This window comes from Stegostoma tigrinum, chromosome 22 (assembly GCF_030684315.1).
Source record: "Stegostoma tigrinum isolate sSteTig4 chromosome 22, sSteTig4.hap1, whole genome shotgun sequence".
Lineage (NCBI taxonomy): Eukaryota > Metazoa > Chordata > Chondrichthyes > Orectolobiformes > Stegostomatidae > Stegostoma > Stegostoma tigrinum.
Window position 1 is genome coordinate 11,986,702 of NC_081375.1, and position 21,332 is coordinate 12,008,033.

Sequence of the window (21,332 nt, forward strand, 5' to 3'; positions counted from 1 at the left end):
AGTTAAATCCACAACCGAATCAAGCATGATCTAATCGCATTGTAATGGGCTGAACGGCCCACTCCTGCTCTTATTTCTTTTTTATTTACTACCCCACAATGGGCCGATTGGTCTCGATTTTGAGTTATGAGAGGTTATTTTACTTTCCTTAATCTGACCGGTCCTGGGTCTGAGCCAGGCCCCCTACTCCCTGGTCCCGGGCCAGGCCCTAGGCCCCAGGCTTCTAGTAGTGCTGCGGTATCAAAGCACTCCTGTTAGATGGGAGCTGTCTTCACCCACCGTCAGAAGCAGCATTGACATCCCCTTCTTTGCTGACAGTGCCAGGGTTTAACTGCGCCAGTTGCTACGACCGCCCCACTCTTCCTTCACAACCCACACTCACGGCCAGCCCAAAGCCCCACCCCAGGCACAGGCATGGGCTCTCTTGCACCCACTGTTGCACCGAGGCCTCACCCACCCTCCACCCGCACATTTGCACGCACAGGTGGGCAGCTTTACCTGGCGGAAGAGGGAGGCGCTCAGGCCGTTGTAGAGTGCCAGGATCCCATCATTCTGAACGACACGGACCGCCATCCCGGTCATCCTCATCTTCACTTCCTGCTGGGTCTGGAGGTGGACCTGCCCAGGGAGGGAAGACAAAATTCAGACACTACCCATGGAGAAAACAGGTTAGGGGCTCGGGTTGGTGCTTTGTGGGGGGGATTGGGTGGGGAAGACACGTTCAACAGGACCTTCCAGGAATTGAGGAAGGTGTCAGTTTCTGCAGAAAAAGTGCAGGGGAGGGAGACTAACTGAGAGGTCCTGCTCACAGAGCCAGCTGGGGGATTGGGGGCTACATGACCTACAAGCCAGAAACCCCAGCCCTGCCCAGAGTTAGCTGGTCTCTGCCCACTGCAGTATTGAGGAGGTAAGCGTGAAGGTATTCACTTTGGTACAACAGAAAAGCAGAGGATTTCGGAAACGGTGAGAGATCTGGGAGTGACGGTGTTCAACGGGATTCTGGGTTACCTTATCCGCGAGTCACTAAAAGCTGTCAAGCAGGGTGCCAGTTAGGAAATTCAGGAACGCTGACTTTTTCAGCGCAACAGGTTTGGAGTATGTCGGGTTAGCATTGCCACCTCACAACGCCAGGGACCCAGGCTCGATCCCATCTACTGGCCACTGTGTGTGAACTGTGCACGTTCTCCCAGTGTCTGCGTGGGTTTCCCCTCCTGCTGCTCCGGTTTCCTCCCACAGTCCAAAGATGTGCGGGTTAGGGTGGATTAGCCATGCTGAATTGCCCCTAAGCATTCAGGGATGTGCTGGGTGGTTAGCCATGGGGAATGCAGGGTTACAGGGATAGGTTGGATCTAGGCGGGATGACCTTTGGAGGGTTGGTGAGGAGTCAGTGGGCCGCACAGCCTGCTCCAGCACTTTGGGGATTCTATGATTCCCAGCAAGGACGCCTGGTGCATTTGTGTCCGGCCTTGGCGAGACCATACCCCGAGATACTGAGCCAGAAACCTTGCCTTTATTTTAAAGGAACCAAAAAAGGACAGAGCTGCACACTTCATACAGAGTCCATACTGGACTCCGGTTTCTCTCTCTTTTTGTCCACTGACCTGCTGAATTTCTCAGCGCTTGTCTCAGCACAGTGTGATCCCAGGGAAGGTGAGAGGCTGATAGGAAGAGATCGAAGAGACACGGTGTGTAATAGTTCCAAAGCATGCCTTGGGAAAGTATTGACATCAGACCAGGGCAAGCATTGGCTGCAATGCTGACCATCCAACACCCCACCAATGCCCCACACACACTCCCTCAAAACTGACTTCGAAAGAGAGTGGGGCACAGTCTCACAGCGAAAGGGAAATGGGGTGGAGATGAAAAACAAGGCAGCATTCCAGGCACCGAAGGGGCAGGAAACAAAAGATAGAGTGTTTTTTTTTGGAAAAGGGACTTTGAACAAATCAAAATCAAACTCTCCCTCCAGCGACTGAAGAGGGAAGTTGCAAACAGTTCTTTGTGAGGAGCTCAGATCAAACCATCAGGCTCCTCCCTGAGAGAAGTGGTCAATCAAGGGATAGAGAGCTAAGCCACAGAAAGGGAGTGAGGACACAAATCACACCACAATCTGTCAGAATGATGGAACTGCCTGAAGGGGCCGAATGGCCTCCGAGGTTGCAGGGTTCTTATAGCCGTAATAGGGAGGAGGCCTCATTGCCAGCAGTTAGATGCAGAATGACGGGGACCTTCTTAGCCCAGCCCGTGCACGTGCCCGATCAGTGAGGAGTGACGGACAGGAATCAGCTTGTATTAACATATCGCAGCTCAAATCTGCTGCTATCTGTAAACCGAGAGCCGTGTTTACAGTCACTTTCTCAAACAGACAGAACACAAGCTAGAGTGCAACAAGAGCTGTCTCTTGGAACACAACCCCTGGGGAACCAGGACCAGGCCGGTTCAGGATGGATCAGACCACACCTGGAGTGAAAACACTTAAATGGCATTCTCTTTAAATAGCTTGCAGCCCAGATTTGTGTGCGTGTGTGTGTTTTATGACGCAGGCATTTCAAAAAAGGTTTTTATTTTAAATAGTGCTCCCGTCACTCAAACAAACAGTAATTTAGCTGTTTGTCCCGGAAGGATCAAGGGTCAGTTTCCAGTCAGTTACAGAAAGACTGAAAGAATCTGTAAAAATTGACTTCAGCACTCCTCGTTCAGCAAAGGAATGAAGGAATATGGGCCAAAGGCAGGCATATGGAGTTTGTCGTGATTGGATGGAATGGTAGAATCAGCTCAAGGGGCTGAATGGCCCACTCCTGTTTCTGGTTCCTCAAGCTGACTGGAGAAAAATCAATAAGTGGGTTTGGGAGTTGGTCAAGGAGATGTTGTAAGGCTGCGAGTGGAGTCCCCCCCCAGGGTGGAATCGAACCCAGGTCCCTGGTGCTAACCACAGAGCTGTCCCCATAGGGAGATCTAAACTGTGAACAATATTCAGAGCATGGTCTCATCTGTACAACTGAAGTATGACATCTTTTGTGTTCAATTCTCCTCCCTCCTGCCCCGACAGATGGACTCAATCTTTACAGTACAGGAGGCCATTCAGACCAACACCACCCACCCCAGGGTCCCTTGGTGGCCAGCTCAGCAGTCAGTTCCATCCCCTTTGCTGTCCCTGGGTGGTGCAATTCCCACCAGAGAGCAGTGGACGCTGGCTCAGAAAATATCTCGAAATTGGAGACCAGTTGATGCTTTCCGAGACATGGGGAATGCTATAAAAAAAATGGAGTCAAGGCAGGAGGATGGAGTCAATGGATCAGCCATGATCTCAGTGAACTCCCTGTAACCAGGGCCGTCGAGGGCAGGGGAGATGTGACATCACGGCTGTCTCTGAACGCAAGGTCCAACCTGATATACCTACCCTCACAGGTAGTTTCAAATGCGAGGCGGACTCTTCAAAATAATAAAAGCTTCTTGTGGTTGGGGGCGGAATGTCTGAGGAGGATATTCACCACGACCCCCCAAAAACAGAAAATCTGGAATTAGGGAACACTGTTTCAAAGATTAGAGGGGTCTCCCAGTTAAGTCAGAGATGAGGAGGAATGGACAATCATTCGCTCCCCCAGAAAGCGGTGCTGGTTCAGTCATTGAGTAGGTCCATGGCCAGGGTAAGCAGGCGTTTCATTGACAAGGGAGCACAGGGCTGTGGCAGCAAACAGCCGTGTTGAGTTAAAGCCACAGCCAGCTCAGTCATAAATCTTATTATTGTACGACAGAACAGACTCAATGGACCGAATGGCCACTGGCTCACTCTTTTTATTGGGGACCTCAAGTTATGAGCGACTAATCAAAACTTATTGGCTCACAGAGGTGTTGCACTAGTCACTTATATTCTTTCAATTCCGGTGAATGGAGGGTCAGTGAAGATCTACAATGAAAAATGGATGTAGATTGAAGGGCCAAATGGCCTTTTCCTGTTCCTATGTTACCATCTGCCTCACTGGACTTTCTCAGAATACTATCCCAAACAGAAGACTGTAGCTCCAGGAGGAAGCTGAAAGATAGAAATAGCGAGGAAAATGGCGTGAATGCTTGGCCTGTGGTTGCCCCCCGGTTAGCACATTGATGGACATACCATTGCCAGATCTCAGGGATGGGGCCTCAGAATTAGGTGTCTCCTCTGTGCCAGCTCAAAGAGGTACAGGGCAGGACCAGGGCTTCAGTCCCTTGTCAGCAAGGGCTCAGTGCTGAGCCAGGCCATCGGAATACTTTACCTGTCTATAGCGCCTTTCAGAGCAGCCCAATGCTGTTTACAGCCAATGAGGCACTTTGGGAGTGTAGCCGCCTGCTGTAAATGTAGGAAACACTTGCTTGCAGCAAGATCCCAATAATCTGTGTCTGGGGAGTGCATAAGCCAGAAAAACAGCAATAAACCCCCACACCCCCAACACACAGTCACCATCATGAAGGCTGGTGGCTGGTTAGAAGTAGGTTTAATATCAGAGGACATACAGTCCTATTGTGGGGGGGGGTGGGTCCCAAAACATTGGCTGGTAAGCAGCGGTTAACGTCAAACGAGTGTGAAACAAAGTAAACAAGGATTGGCACTTGGCCAGGACCGACAGAGAACCCAGAGCTCATTGTATCAGGAAATCTGTGACTTGCATAGCAAACACTGAACGTTTCACAATCCCTCCTGCAAAAAAAAAGGCTCAAAAAGGGCAGATTCAAACACTCAACTCGCAACGAAAATAAAAACCAAATGTTTAAGAAGTCCCTGCATCTTGTAAAGTCCACCTCTCTTCAGGTGTCTAGTATTTCTAACTGCGGTTCGAAGCGAGAACTGTTTGAAAACTACGTGATGGCTACGTGTCTAGAAAGGGATTAACTTGACCCTCTCACTGCAAGTATCATTCACACAGTCCCTCCCCAGCCACAACGCCTGCCCCACTAATTGTTTAAGGTAGTCTACAGACAAACTGGCACTGAGAGGCTGGATACAACTGGCACTTTAGTTGGCAAGATGCTGTGGATTGGTTTGTGGGTTAATGACCCAGTTATAATGGCAACGCTCTGCTGCCTGCCAACAATCATATGATAGGTCTTTGCATGACTGAGTAGTCTAGACGGCGAACAACGGGTGGCTCAGTGGTTAGCACTGCTGCTTCACAGCGCCAGGGACCCGGGTTCGATTCCACCCTCAGGTGACTGTCTGTGTGTGGAGTCTGCACATCCTCCCCGTGTCTGCGTGGGTTTTCTCCGGGTGCTCCGGTTTCCTCCCACAGTCCAAAGATGTGTAGGCTATGTGGATTGGCCATGGGAAATACAGGATTTCAAGGATTATGGTAGGGTGGTCGATCTGGGAGGGATGCTCTTTGGGGGCTTGATGTGGACACAATGGGCCGAATGGCTGCTTCCACACAGCAGGGATTCTGTGATTTGATAGAGAGATACCTTCAGACCATGACTCTCTGTTACGTGCAGTAAACCACTCCAGGGTCGAGAGAAAATCAGTTTACTTTTCCTCGAGCAGTTGCAAAAACTGTGATTTTTAATTAAGAAGCCAGAGAACTCTTACAAGTGAACCAGTGCTCCCCCACCCCACCCACCAACCCTCATGCCTCTTCCAAACCATGGAAGCATTTGGAGAAGGACAACTGAGAAGCTGCATTCTGACCAGCACAAAGATCATGTCAACAGGTCCTTGAGACAATGACCACTGAACTGCATTAATTGTGCTCTTCTCAAACATGACCCCGTTACCATTATCCCAGAGAGTCACAGAACTATACAGCATTGATACAGAGCCTTCAGTCCAAATCATCCACGCCAATCAGATATCCTAAATTAATCTAGTTCCATTTGCCAGCATTGTGCCCTCGTCCCTCTAATCTCTTCCCCTTCATGGGCCCATCCTGATGCCTTTTAAATGCTGTAATGGCACCTGCCTCCTCCACTTCCTCTGGCAGCTCATTCCATACACACACCACCCTCTGCAGGAAAAGCTGCCCCTTAGATCCCTTTCTCCCCCCCCTCACCTTAAACCTATGCCCTCTAGTTTTAGATTCCCCTACCCTGGGAAAAAGCATTGGCTATTTACACGAAACACGACCCCATGATTTTATAAACCTCTATAAGGTCACCTCTCGGCCTCCAATGCCTCAGGGAAAATAGTCCCAAGGCTATTTTAGCCCCCCCCCCCATAACTCAAACCCTCCAACCCTGGCAATAACCTTGTAAATCTTTTCTGAACCCTTTCAAGTTTCACAATGTCCTTCCCACAGCAGGGAGACCAGAACTGAACGTAACATTCCAAAAAAGTGTCCTGTACAGCTGCAACATGACCTCCCAACTCCTGTACTCAACGCACTGACCAATAAAGGCAAGCATACCAAATGCCTTCTGTACTATCCTGTCTCTTACAACTCCACCTTCAAGAAACGATGAATCTAAATATTCCCTCACTACCCTAAAATCAGACTTAACCCCCTCGCACCCGCACACACACACACTGCTGTACTGCCCTGGAAGCAGAGTAATGTTTAAACAAGCAATCCAAAACAAGACCATTTCTAATGGTGCCTTTAACATAGGGAAACATCCCAAGATGTTGCACAGCAATATTATAAAGAAAAATTAGACACCGAACCACTAATAGACACATTCAGACAAGATGACCAAAAGCTTTCTAAAAACGGCAAATGATTGTAAGGAGCAATTCACTAAAAGTGGAGAGCGACAGCTGACGGTTAATCAAGAAACGTCAGTCAGAAATCTGAACGTGGGACAGGTCACCACAAATCGGGATTAATGTTACATTCAGGAAAAGGTTCCAGATAATTAAAAGGTTCAGGAGAAACGAGGCTAGGATGCAACTTCTGTGCAGAGCAAAATCAAAGGCGCAGCCCGTCCAAGTTAAATTTCCACCTTCCTATCTCTAATGAGAGGCACAGCAGTGGAACTGAGGAACATTTGCGTGGTTACGATTAGTAAGGGGCAGCCTTGGCTGAAAACATTTGCAGTCTGGCATCACAGCCAGCGAGCAGTCAGCATCAAGAGGGGACAGGGACACGCGGGTGCGCGTGTTCAGTGAGATAAAACAGAAAAACGCTACAGGGTTCAGCTCGAAATGTAACTACATGCCCCCGCCACCCAACCACAACGGGGCCGATGCAAAGCTCTCTCACTCAGATATCCTGTTGTTTCCCCAACCCCCGACCCCCCAAAGACTCTTGGACGACAGATTCTCTTTTGTACAGTCCGAGAAATTGGGAACAGTGCATAAACTCTACAGTGCACACACACACACAGAGACAGACACAGACAGGGATATGGGGAGCAGGCTGTGAAACGGTATTGAAGCCCCTCCTCAGCAACAGTTACACTGCCTGTGGGAGTAGGTTTGACAGGTCACACCATCCAATCCTGCTCCGATAACATGTCAGAGGAAAACCCAAGTAGCAAGCACCCGACGATCACTTCCCACGACTAATCTGCTCTGCATTTCTCAGCCAACAGTCAAAAAAGACCTAGCGAAGAAAAGTGCAAGAGGCTCTTTTATGGCCAGCTGAAAAGGCAGACAGTTTAATGCCTTTTCTGAAACACAGCCCTTTCAGCACTGACCCTCTGACAGTGCGGCCCCCTCTCTGAGCGCTGCCCCTCCGACAGGGCTGCAATTCCTTGGCACTGACCTAACCCCTTAGCATGGACCGTCCAGCTTTGACCCTCTGGTAGCATAGTACTCCCATAGCATTGCCACTCCAGGAGGGCAGCACTCCCTTGGCACCGACCCTCAGGCAGGGCAGCACCCCCCTCATCACTGCAGTAAAAGGGTCAGGCATGATTTTGGCACAGGGCATCTGGATTGTGACTTGAACTCATGACGTTCATGCTCAAAGCGAATGGGTACCCAGTGGGAACCTCATTGACCAGAATGGCTCGGCACCTGATCACTCAGTGGGACCAGCACGAAACGAATTGGGTTTCCCCCGAGGAGAATGAGACGACAGATTTTATTCCAGGCTGTTTTCAGCAGATAAGGAGGGCACTCAAACCCATCAAAAGGTTTACAAGCACAATAAAAATGCAATTTTCAAAGGACGATTGAGGAGAACCACCTTGAACTTTGCAAGGGGCAATTAGCAATGGGCAATAGATACAGACTTAGCCAGCAAGGCCCTGAGTAAATCAGGGACCAGCGAGCGAATTCTTGCAGAGACACTGTTTCCTGTTCCATTGCATCACTCGGGATTGCAGGGTTTTATTGAAATCTACCTTCCATTCCAATCCCCATGGAAACTGACAACGGGGAGTGAAGTTCAATATAATTACACCAGTCCAGAGCCCAGGGTCTGAATAAATACTGGGCTGGACTTTGGGGTGCGTGAGAGTGAAAGCTTGGTTGGGAGTCTATCGTTACGACAACAGTTTGGATGAGGAAGTAGCTCCAAATTCTTGGTGACTTCCCCCAGCTCGACATTTCCAGATTTCGTTCATTCAGAGAGACGGTTCGAGGAAGAAATCTCCCGCACAACTTAGACCAAGCAGTCACCCAATATCTTTTATAAAGAGGGATCAGGAGTGAGTGGGCGACCAGGAAACATTGCGGAGAAAGTGTGCCCCGGGGTAAAGCCAACGTCAGGCAACAAACAGCCCGTTGGCTCAGCGGTTAGCACTGCCGCCTCACAGCACCAGGGTCCTGGGTTCGATTCCACCCTCGGGCGACTGTCTGTGTGGATTTTGCACGTTCTCTCTGCGCTGGTTTCCACCCACAATCCAAAGATGTGCAGGTCACGGTGGATTGGCCATGCTAAATTGCCCATATAGTGTCCAGGGACAAGTGGGTTATAGAGGGATGGATCTGGGTGGGATACTCTGAGGGCCAGTGTGCACTTGCTGGGCCAAATGGCCTGTTTCCAAAGTGTAGGGATTCTATTAAAAAAAAGGAAGGAGGCTTGAGGGAGATCTAGGATCCACAGAAAGGCCTTGGTGCTACACAGTGTCCAAAACCGACATTTCAAGAGCTGAGGGTAGCTAGAAATAAAGACACTTCAGTAATTACAGAGCAGTAACAGGAAGTCAATGTCATACCATCCCAGAACCAACTGATCAATGATACTGGTGTGGCAATGCAAGAAAAGGAGTGTCTGAGCTGCTGCCAAGTTGGCAGCGATGAGGTTAGATGTATCAATGTCACATGTATGTACAGAGAAAAGTGTTATGTTATGCGCTTTACAGGCAGAACATACTGTACAACCGTATCAGGGTAACAGAACAGAGTGCAGGATACAGTGTCACAACTAGACAGCGAGAGCGGGATCAACAGTAACATTAAACAGGTCCATTCAAAAGTCTAATAACAGCAGGAAGCAGCTGTTCATAGAATCCCCACAGTGTGGAAACAGGCCAATTGGCCCATCAATTCCATCCCGTCCCACAGTGAACAACATCTCACCCAGATCCATCCCCATCCCCCTTCCCCTTCTCTGTAACCCTGCATTTCCCATGTCTAATCCACCTAACTTACTCACCCTTGAACACTATGAGCAATTTAGCACGGCCAATCCACCCAGCCTGCACATCTTTATACTGTGGGAGGAAACCAGAGTAGCCGAAGGGAACCCACGCAGACACAGGGAGAACATGCAAACTCCACACAGACAGTTGCCCGAGGCTGGAATTGAACCAGGTCCCTGGCGCTGAGGCAGCAGTGCTAATCACTGAGCCACTGTGTTCTCAAACCTGTTTGTACATGCGTACAACGTTTAATATCTTCTGCCCGACAGAGTAGCGTGTAACCAGGGAGGGGGCTTTGGCTATATTGGTTGCTTTGTGGAAGTTGTGGCAAGTATAGTTGAAGTTAATGGATGAACAAGAAATAGAAATGGCTGGAAAAGCTCAGCAGGTCTGGCAGCATCTGTGGACAGAAATCAGAATTAACATTTCTGGTCGAGTGACCCTTCCTCAGAATGGATATAATGGAAGGAACTAAATTCCATCAACTGATGGGAGGCTGGTTTCTGTAATAGACAGGGCTGTGTATTCACATCTCTCTGCAGTTTCTTTCGGTGCTGGAGAGACTGGGGAATGTGGATGTGACGACTGCAGTAGGCACTGGGTGGCACATGAAGTGAAAGTGGGTGGGGTGGGGGGGGGGGGGGGGGGGGAGAAAGAGGACTCACTGAGCTCCAAGAGGTAGAAGAAGAGGGCTCAGAGCCAACAACTGATGCCATCATAACCGCCCCTACCATCATTAACCCCTCCCAATCTTCACAGCCCCAAATCCTCATGGTACAAGCAAGGGCATGCAACACAGGAGAAGGAGTTAAACACCCTGGCATGTACCAAGTTGGTCAGCCTGAAGCGCACACCCCCTGGCCCTGCGATACCACACACAGCGGGAGAAGCAGATACAGACAGGATGACCCTTCCACACTCAGAGGCAACATTACTCTGTAGTTTGAGGACTCCTGGCAGGAAGTGGGGGTGCGGTTGCCAAGTTTCAGGGCAAGGCAGAAATAAAGACAGATTTTACAGGAGTAGAGATCGGACTTCTCATGGGGTACGAAACACAGTACAAGAATTCCACAACTCATTCTGAAGTGATGCGTTATCTCAGTGCCTGTGGTATCAGTCATGAGGAGACAAGGGGAAATGGTGAGTGCTAACCTTATCAAGGACAGTGATAATAACCTGAAGACATTCTGCATCGGATTTTATTGCACAAAGATTGCACGCAATGTAAGTTTAAAATGATTGGCAGCTATGCTAATCTGGTGCCCTTAAAGCTACAAAGGGGCTTGATCTTTCTGCAGTGCTGTGCTCAATTCAAAGTTCTCAAGTTGGAAATCGAGGCGGTGAGCTCTTTCCCAAATGCTTAAAACAGAAGAAGGAGCATTCTGCTGATGTTTATGGAGATTGGCTCTCATTTAGCTTGGGATCCATGGCGAGGGGACTGCTAAACTTATTGGATATAAAGGTACTTAACAATAAACTAATGGTGATGGCCCAGATTGCAGTGAAGGGCCATGACAAAGTGAGCTCCAACATTCGACACGAGCACAAGCTGTACACAGAGTTTAAGACAAAACACACCTCCACAGGTACAGAACAATAAAACTCCAGCAATAAAGCAAACAAGATCATAACTCGGGCAGGGGGGGGTCAGAAACAGTGACTGGCAGAAATCAGAAGGGCTAAGTGCACTTATGCCACACCTATACTCACTAACCCAATGTCACTGCTACGTACCTTTCACACAATCACATGGGCTAGCAGAAAGAGGCCATTCTGCCCCATGAGCTGCATTACCATTCAATAAGACTCCTGTGATCTGACTGCCACTTCAAACTCACTTCCACCATCCCTCCTCACTAACCAAGAATCTATTCACCTTTTCCCTAAATAACAATCCAAAACTCTGCTTCCTTCGGGAGGAGAGGGATCCAACACTTCACGGGCCTCCAGGAGAAAAATAAATTGGCCTCATCCATCTTAAAACCGTCTTGTTTGAGGCACTGACGCTGAATTTCCCCACAAGAGAGAAGCATCCTTTCCACATCCCCACTAAGATCCTGCAGGATCTAATTTCTTCCAATCACGTTAACTCCTGCATTTCTAAATTCCAACAGATACAACGGCCTGTCCAACCTTCCCACATGAAATCAACCCAGCCATTCCAGGTCAAAACTCACACAACACCAACTTATGCAACGTTATTCAAAATGTTATTTGAAAACACAAGCTTTCAGAGTCTCACTCCTTCTTCAGGTGTTAGTGAGAGAGGTGACACAGAAGAACTTGTAAGCAGAGGATGAAAGGCTCATAAGTGTCACCTCGCTGACTGGCGCCTGAAGGAGGACAGAGATTCCAGGAGGTTGTGTTTCCAAATAAATCAGCTGGACCATAACCTGATGTGATGTGACATTTGACCTCGTCCACCCCAGTGAAACACACAGCCATTCCAGGTTTTAATCTGGTGAACCTTTTCAGAACTACTTCCAATTCAATCATGCAATTCTTCCTCAGTAAGGAGGCTAGTACTTTACTCCTCCAGACTCCTCACTAGTTTGTCAGGGATGTTCTGAGAGGGCACTAGCAAGGATGAGTGAATCGCTGCATTGCATCTATCGAGCGAAATACAATCCCGCATTTTCACAACTCTGCATGTTATCAGCTGATGAAGGCAAAGTGATAAATTCAGGGGAAAAAATAACAAACAACAGTCCAACAAACACGCCCTCTGGGGCACGGCTGGTACTGGGACAAATCTGCTGGTGGTGTTTCTTTCTGGCAAGCTCTTCAAAAATAGAACACAAGCCTCACCAGCAATTATTACTCAGTGCCCCAGTGGGGGTGGGGTCTCATGCAGCAGCAATGTTGACCAATCCCTGAAACCGTGGAGCAGAAAACATTAGAGATTGAGTACAGCACTTGTAAACGAGGACACAGTGTCACACCGTTGTTATTTCTGTTGCAATGTTCAGTCACATTTCACAGAGAAGTTAATCACGTCAACTTTTAGGACACACGGGAGCCCATGATCTTATGCAACAGAAGGCCATTCAGCCCTTCACAGCCATTTAAACAAACCATCTAAAATTATTCCATTGTCCACGTTCTTTATCTCAGCCTTTAAATAAAAAAAATTCTCAGTCGCAAGTTATAGCTCACTCCGTTCCCACCTTCCCTACAGACTGTGGATTCCGATTATAACTCATCTCACTTCAGACTGCTTTCTGTGTCCCCTACGATTCCAACTTTCTAAGAAATGCTAGCTCCTTATTTACTGCGACAAAACTCTTCATGATTCTAACCACCGCAATTCAATTCCCCTTTCACCATGTCTGTTTCAAGTGTCGGCACAGAGATTAAGTTGCAAACCCAGTCCCATTCCAGTAAGTCTCCTCTACCCATCGCCAAAGCCTCAACATGCTGTTTAAAATACGGTGCCCTAAATAGAACACAATAGTTTTAGCACACATACAAAAGCACTGTGATACAAGGCTGTTACAATGACTGATCACCAACAACTTCAACTATCTTCCTTTGTGCCAGGTTAGAGTCACACTGAGAACATGAGAAGCTGGTCATGGTTGTTGGCGGTCAATCATCTCAGCACCAGGTCATCTCTGCAGGAGTTCCTCACGGTAGTGTCCTAGGCCCAACCATCTTCAGCTGCTTCAATGACCTCCCCTACTTCTGACCTTATGGTGGAGGGATGTTCACCAATGATTTCACAAAGTTCAGCACCATTCGCGACTCCATAGATGTTGACAATGCCCATGTCCAAATGCAACAAGATGTGGACAACATCCAGGCCTGGGAATGACAAGTGGCAAGGAACATTCATGCCACACAAATGCCAGGCTATGCCCACCTCCCACGAGAGAGAATCTGACCACTGGCAGATGACATTCCATGGTGTTACCATCACTTAATCCCTCACTGTCGACAGCCTGGGGATTGCCTATGACCAAGAAACTGAACTGGACCAGTTGTGCAGTGGCTACAAAAATAAGTCAGAGGCTAGGAATCCTGCAGACAGTAACTCTCATCCTAACTCTCCAAAGCCTGTCCACCATTTACACTCAGGCGCAAGACCAGCCAGGACAAAAGCAGCCCATTTGGTTGGCACTACATCCACAAACATCCATTCCCTCCACCACCGACTCTCAGTGGCAGCAGTGTGTACTATTGACAATGTGCACTCCATAGATTCACCAAAGATCCTCAGGCAGCACCTTCCAAACTCACAACCACCTCCATCTAGAAGGACAAGGGCAGCAGATACATGGGAACACCACCACCTGCATGTTCCCCTCCAAGCCACTCACCATCCTGAACTGGAAAAAAAAGGGAGGCAATTGCCTAGTGGTATTATCACTGGACTGTTAATCTGTTGAACTAGGTAATGTCTTGGGGACCTGGGTTCAAGTCCCACTACGGTTGAATTTGATATAATAGGAACTGCAGATGCTGGAGAATCTGAGATAACAAGGTGTACAGCTGGATGAACACAGCAGGCCAGGCAGCATCATAGGAGCAGGAAGGCTGACGTTTCGGGCATAGACCCTTCATCAAAAGATGAAGGAAGCCTGAAGGAAATGACAAAACATCAGCTTTCCTGCTCCTAAGATGCTGCTTGGCCTGTGTTCATCCAGCTCTACACCTTGTTATCTATGGTTGAATTTGAACTCAATTTTTAAAAAAAGTCTGGAATTAAGAGGCTAATGATGACAATGAATTGCTTATTGGAAAAAAACCCAACTGGTTCACTTTCAGGAAGGAAACGGCCATCCTTACCTGGTCTGGCGTACATGTGACTTCAGACCCACAGCAATGTGGTTAACTCTGAACTGCTCTCTGGGAAATTAGGGATGGATAATAAATGCGGCCTGGCCAACGACACCCTCATCCTGTTTAAAAAAAAATCACTTTCTACACTGTCTCTGGGTCAAAATCCTGGCATTCCCTCCCTGAGGGCATTGCGGGTCTACCCACAGCACACAGACTGCAGCAGTTCAAGAAGGCAGCTCACCACCACCTTCTCAACGGGCAACGAGGGATGGGCCATAAATGGTGCCCAGCCAGTGATGCTCATATCCTCAAAATTAACAATTACAAAAATGAGATGAATGAAGAGTGAGAGGGTAGTGGAGTACACACATCATTCTGTTGTCTTCAAACATCACAATGCCAACTACAAACCTCTCAGTTGTCATTGAAGCTTTGGAACTGAGTAGAGGTATGTAACACAACAGGAAGAGTGCATTTAGATCCTTAAGAGTGCTGTGTCACTCAATAAGACGATGGCTAACTGTATCAACTTCAATTTCCCACATATTTCACCCCCATACCCCATCATCTAACGGAACTTATCCCTCTGTATTGACCACACTGATCGATGAGTGCCAGAGACACAGAACTACACAGTCAAATGGCTCTCAAATTCACAAGGATTCTCAGCTTGGCGAGCACAGAAAATGCAGCTCTTTGCATCAGGAGAACGGGGGCGTTCAATCATTAGCAAGAAGAAGAAGAAAAGCCAGGGAACTCTGTACCAATACAAACAAAAGAAAACCTTCCTAAAGCTGGAGGAGAGATGTGTGCATCACCGGTGCAGAAAGCAATACAGTAAATCAGAAACCAGCTAGCACAAATGCATCCATGCACGCCACGTGACCAGTGCCACATACTTTAAGATTTTTTTTGACAATTTGAAACAACTTGCAGGACGCTCATTGAGGAAGGAAATGGGGAGGGAAAGCCGCGATAATTAAATCGCAAAGCCATGTGATAGGGGCCTTAGACTCAAACCTCAGAGAAAAATGCAAACTCTGCAAATCCTCTTGACCCAGAAAAATCACAAGTGGCCTCGCTGAACGGCGACGGCAGCTTCCCCGATAAAAAACGAGGGATTTTATAATAAAGAGCCAGCCTCAGCTGCTTCTCACATGGGGCTGCTCACCTTCAGGAGGTCCAGGGGGTGCGTGCAACACGCTGCCCCGCAAGATGCCAAGCCTCCGAAATACCAGCGAGACCTCCTCGACCCGGACATGACCACCTCCTGCTCGCTCTGGCTGTGTTGGAGCTGGAGGGGGAACGGCCTTACCGAGCAGCTCTGATCGCCTCCTGGGCTCGTCCGGCTTCTACTTAAATGGGGCTGACGGCTTTGTCAGGCACGGAGATGCACACAGTCCCCTTCGCTGCTAAATTCATCAATCTTCCCTCTTATTATAAATCCAACACCCACCTCTCTCTCTCTCTCTCTCTCTCTCTCTCCCTCCCTCCCTCTCCCTCCCTCCCTCTCTCTCTCTCCCCCCGTCCGTCTCCGTCTCCCCCGCAGGAGAGTGAATGGACTGAGAATCGCTCACACAAGACTTTTGGATTGGTGGTGGCGAGGGGGAAGGCTAGAGACCCTGTGGCACAGCCAATGTGCAAGGGACTTCCGGAATACAACTTCCAGCTGAACATGCAACAAAAAAAGGATACAAACGCCCGAGGGAGGAGGGGACTCCCTGACTGGCAGCGACCTCCTCCAATCACAGCAAACCCCCTGCCCCGGCCCGGGCCAATAGGTTTGCGGGAAGGGTTTGATTGACTGCCCATTGCAGACATCGGACAGAGCCCGGCTCTGGGAGAAGGTCTGGCAGCCCAGGGATTTCCAATCACCACCCCCCCCCCCCAGCTCCCCACCACCCAAACCCCTACCCCACTCCTCCTCATTTCAAACTTGTTAGCCTGAGCTGACAAAGCCCTCCACTCTCCCATCCCCACCCCACCCCCCCCCCCCAGGGGATGAAACACCCTCCCCAAGCGTGGCCTCCTTCCCCCCACCCCCCAACACACCTCCGCCCACGGCTTTCCTCGCCCTGCACTCCCAGCCTGTGTAAAACACTCAGGAAAGGAACAAAACAAATTGTTGGAGGAACTCAGCAGGTCTGGCAGCATCCACGGCTAGAGAAAACAGGGTTGAGATTTCCATGAGACCGTCAGATATAGGGGCAGAATTAGGCCATTCAGCCCATTGAGCCTGTTCCACCATTCAATCATGGCAGATATATTTCTCAACCCCAATCTCCTGCCGTCTCCCTGTAACCCTCGATTCCCTGAATAATCAAGAACCTGTCTATCTCTGTTAACATTTCAGGTCCAGTGACCCTTTCTCAGAGCTCACCGGACCTGAAACGCTAGCTCTGTTTTCTCCTTCACAGATGCTCCTGGACCTGTTGAGCTTTTACAGCAACTTTGTTTTTGATCCTGATTTACAGCATCTGCAGGCTTTTGGCTTTTACCTATCTCTCTTTTTTAATGGCTTAAATAAATGACTTGGCTTCTGAACACTTCTGCAACGATGAGTTCCACAGATTCACCAACCTCTGGCTAAAAAAGTTCCTCCTCATCTCAATTTGGAAGGGTTGTCCCTTCACTCCGAGGCTGTGCCCTTGTGTTCCAGCCTCTCCTACTGAAATAAACATCTTCTCCCTGTCCATTCCGTTCAGGCCTCCTGGTATTCTGTAAGTTTCAATCAGATCCCCCTCCCCATCCTTCCAGACTCCATGGAGTACAGACCCAGAGCCCTCAACTTCTCCTCGTGTGATAAGCCCTTCATCCCCAGGATCATTCTTGTAAATCTCCTCTGGACCCCACCAACTTCAGCACATCCTCCCTTAGAGATATGGCTTAAAACTACTCACAATGTTCTAAATGCAGTCTGACCAGAGCCTTAAATAACAAGGTGTAGAGCTGGATGAACTCAGCAGGCCAAGCAGCATCAGAGGAGCAAGAAGGCTGACGTTTCGGGCCTCGACCCTTCTTCATTTTCTGCAGGTTCTCCAGCATCTGCAGTTCCTGCTATCTCTGACCAGAGCCTTATACAGCTTCAGCAATACATCTCTGCTCTTGAAGCTGCCATTCCTAAAAAAGACCCCTTTACCCTCACTATTTGTCTTCTGCCAGTCAGTAAATCCTCTGTCCATGCCAGTATCTTACCCCTAACACCATGGGCTCTTATCCTATTTGGCAGGCTCCTGTGCGACACCTTGTCAAAGGCTGCCTGGAAATCTAAACAGATCAGACTGGCTCTCCTTTGTCTAACTTGGTCATTATCTCCTCAAAGAATTCAAGTCCAGTACGCCTTCTTCAGAAGCCTTGAAGAGGATTTCAGTCATAAGGAAGGGTCACTGGATCTGATACGTTAACTCTGCTTCTGTCTTCACAGATGTTGCTAGACCTGCTGAGTTTCTCCAGCAATTTCTGTCTTTGTTTGTTTCAGATCTCCAGTGTCAGCAGTGCTCTCTGTGTCAAGAACCTACCTCTGGCATCTTCTTCTAATCACCTTAAAATTATGTCCCCTTGTAGTAGTCATTTTCGCCCTGGGAAAAAGTCTCTGGCTGTCCACTCTATCTATGCTTCTCATCATTTTGTATACCTCTATCAAGTCACCTCTCATCCTTCTTCGCTCCAATGAGAAAAGCCCTAGCTCCGTCAACCTTTCCTCATAAGACCTGCCTTCCAGTCCAGGCAGCATCCTGGTAAATCTCCTCTGCACCCTTCTCCTCTCTGTACAAGCCAATAACTGGAATTAATGTTCTTTGGGCTCCCGACAACACTGTCCTCAAGCTGAGTTTATCCAGCTTCTCCTCACAGCTAAAATGCTCCATCCCAGGCAACATGCTAGATTTTTATTAAATTCAAATTTCACCATCTGTCATTGCTAGCATAGGAATCAAAACCAAATCCTGAGAACATTAGGCTGGGCACCCTGAATTCCTAATGCAATGACGTTGGCACGATGCCACACCAACACATTATCTCTTAGCTGTGTGTGCAGCCACTCGGAGCATCTGCACCTGGTGGCCAGCTTGTCACTGCCGCTTCCAGCAGCAATCTCCCACTCTATGAGTCACTGCCCCCACACAGAGGGAACACAAATGAGCGGGAATACTCCCAGAGGTTTTAGGCTTCTTGAGTTTTGTTGGAGCTGTACCCATCCGGAAAAGTGGGGAGTATTCTATCGCACTCCTGACTTGTGCCTTGTAGATGGTGGGCAGGCTTTGGGGAGTCAGGAGGTGAGTTACTCACTGCAGGATTCCCAGCCTCTGACCTTGTAGCTGCTGTGTTTATGTGGCGAGTCCCATTGAGTTTCTGGCGAATGGCAACCCCCAGGATGTCGATAGTGGGGATTCAGTGATGATAACACCATTGAATGTCAAGAGATGGTCATTAGCTTGTCTCCTGTTGGATAGTCACCTGGTAACTGCATGGTGTAAATGTTGCTCACCACTTCTCAGCACAGATAACTTTTAAAAAATTCATTCACAGGATGAGGGGGTCGCTAACCAGGCTGCATTTATTGCCCATGCCTAATTGCCCAGATGGCAGTTAAGAGTCAACCATATTGCTATGAGTCTGGAGTCACATGTAGGCCAGACCAGGTAGGGATGGCAGTTGCCTTCCCTAAAAGGACATTAATGAACCAGATGGATTTTTCCAACAACTGACAATGGATTCTACTGGTTGACCAGTAGAAAGCAAAGAGTAGGGGTAAGTGGGTGTTTTTCTGGTTGGCGGTCAGTGGCGAGTGGTGTGCCTCAGAGATCAGTGTTGGGACCGCAATTCTTTACAATTTACATAGATGATTTGTAGTTGGGGACTCAGTGCGGTGTGTCAAAATTTGCAGATGACACTAAGGTGAGTGGTAGACCAAAGTGTGCAGAAGACACTGAAAGCCTGCAGAGGGATCTCGATAGTCTAAGTGAGTGGACAAAGGTCTGGCAGATGGAGTACAATGTTGATAAGTGTGAGGTCATCCATTTTGGTAGGAATAACAGCAAAATGGACTGTGTTTTAAATGGTAAAAAATTGCAGCATGCTGCTGTGCAGAGGGACTTGGGTGTCCTTGTGCCTGAATCGCTGAAGGTGGGATTGCAGGTGTAGCAGGTAATTAAAAAGACAAATGGATCTGCCATTGCTACAGGGATGCAATTTAAAAACAGGGAGGCTATGCTGCAGCTGTATAGGGCCCTGGTGAGGCCACACCTGGAGTATTGTGTGCAGTTTTGGTCTCCTTACTTGAGAAGGGATATACTAGCACCAGAGGGCGTGCAGTGGAGATTCACTCGGTTGATTCCAGCGTTGAGAGGGTTGGATTATGAGGAGAGACTGAGTAGACTGGGATTATACTCATTGGAATTTGGAAGAATGAGGGGAGATCTTACAGAAACATATAAGATTATGAAGGGAATACATAAGGTGGAGGCAGGCGGAGGTGTTTCTAAAACATAGAAAACAGGGGTGATAGAAAATTGCAGGCCATTCAGCCCATTGAGCCCGCTCACTATTCAGCTTGATCATGGCTGATTCTCAACCTCAAAGCCACAATTCTGAGCTCTCGCTGTTTCCTCAATATCTTTAGTTTCTTGAAATCTATTTCCTTCTCAAATGTATTGAGACTTAATCCCTCACAGCTTTCTATGGGAGAGTATTCCACAGGGCCATCACCAACTGAGAGAATAAACTGCTCCTCACCTCAGTTTGAAATGGCCTGAGATGGTGGCGTATTGTTCTGGGGTCCTCAGGGCAGGGGAAACCAATCAACCTGCATTCAGTTTTCCCAGCCCTGTCAGAATGTTAGCCGTTTCAGCGAGATCCTCTCTCATTTTTCTTCACTCCAGTGAATATGGGCTCAGTTGACCCTATCTCTCCTCAATGACAAACCAGCTATCCCAACTGCAGAACGTGCGGGCCCCATGGTATCAGGAGCTGGATTAATACCTGAAGTCAGGATTACAGGCAGCGACTCTGAGCATAATGTGGGCAATTGCTACAAGAATCTCCTCCAACCCCCAAACCTCTGCACTCATTTTCCACTGGGCTCTTCAGCACCTGTCCCCACCTCACTGATTCTAATGAGGTCCCCAGCAACATGAGCTTCACCTTTCAAAGCCCAAACCTCAGGAATTCCTCATTTGACACCTCTATCCCCACCCTCCTGTCCCCAAAAGCCAGCCTGCTTGGCCAAATGAAGCATCGCAGTGGGTTGCTCTATGTTGCCATATAAATGGAAGTTGTTGTTGAATGGGGATGCCACAGCTCAGGCAGCCCTGAGGAGTTGGTGAGGCATCTTGTGTAACCCTATTGAAGCTGGGGTGCTGACCGTGCTGGGCCACAGTGCTGCTGGAGGGGGGAGCTCATCCCCAAAAACCCATTGCTCATTCTCTCTCACATACACTCACACACACACTCACTCACACACACACACTCTCTCACATTCACACACACGCACACTCGCACACTCACGCACACACTCTCTCTCACACACACATTCACTCTCACACACAGACACCCTCTCTCACACACACTCAATCTCTCATACACACACATTCAAACACACACACTCACTCCCACACATACTCTCACACACAGACACCCTCTCTCACACACACTCAATCTCTCATACACACACATTCAAACACACACACTCAGTCACACACACACACACATACTCACACACAGACACTCTCATACACACACACTCTCTCATACACATACACACACACACACTCACTCACAAACACACACACTCACTCACTCACAAACAAACACACACACACAGAGGGCAGAAGAGAAACCTGGAGGCAACCTGCATTTGTCACTTTAAATGTTTGCGAACCGTAGCACAAATAAAAAAGCTTCATACCAATGGATTCTTCTCAACATAAAGTCATTTTTAATTCCATAAGCAAACTCAACAGCAGCTTTGGACACATGATTCGGCCATGATGAGAAAATTGTTTTTTTTGCAGTCCAGGCTGAAGCTTGAATATTTTATTGGTTTGTCCTGAATGTTA

The 21,332-nt window shown here is 48.4% G+C and overlaps 1 protein-coding gene across 1 annotated transcript in view; it reads right to left on the reverse strand.

The window, feature by feature from the left end:
• Positions 1 to 15,953, reverse strand: part of LOC125463867 (mitochondrial dicarboxylate carrier) — a 39,084-nt gene extending 23,131 nt beyond the window's left edge. The window contains exons 1-2 of the mRNA XM_059653858.1: positions 15,449 to 15,953; positions 499 to 618 (exon numbers count right to left, since the gene is read on the reverse strand). Of these exons, the coding sequence (XP_059509841.1) occupies positions 499 to 618; positions 15,449 to 15,538 (210 nt within the window). The 5' untranslated portion in view covers positions 15,539 to 15,953. The remainder of the gene's footprint in view (positions 1 to 498; positions 619 to 15,448) is intronic.
• Positions 15,954 to 21,332: the final 5,379 nt, after the last annotated feature.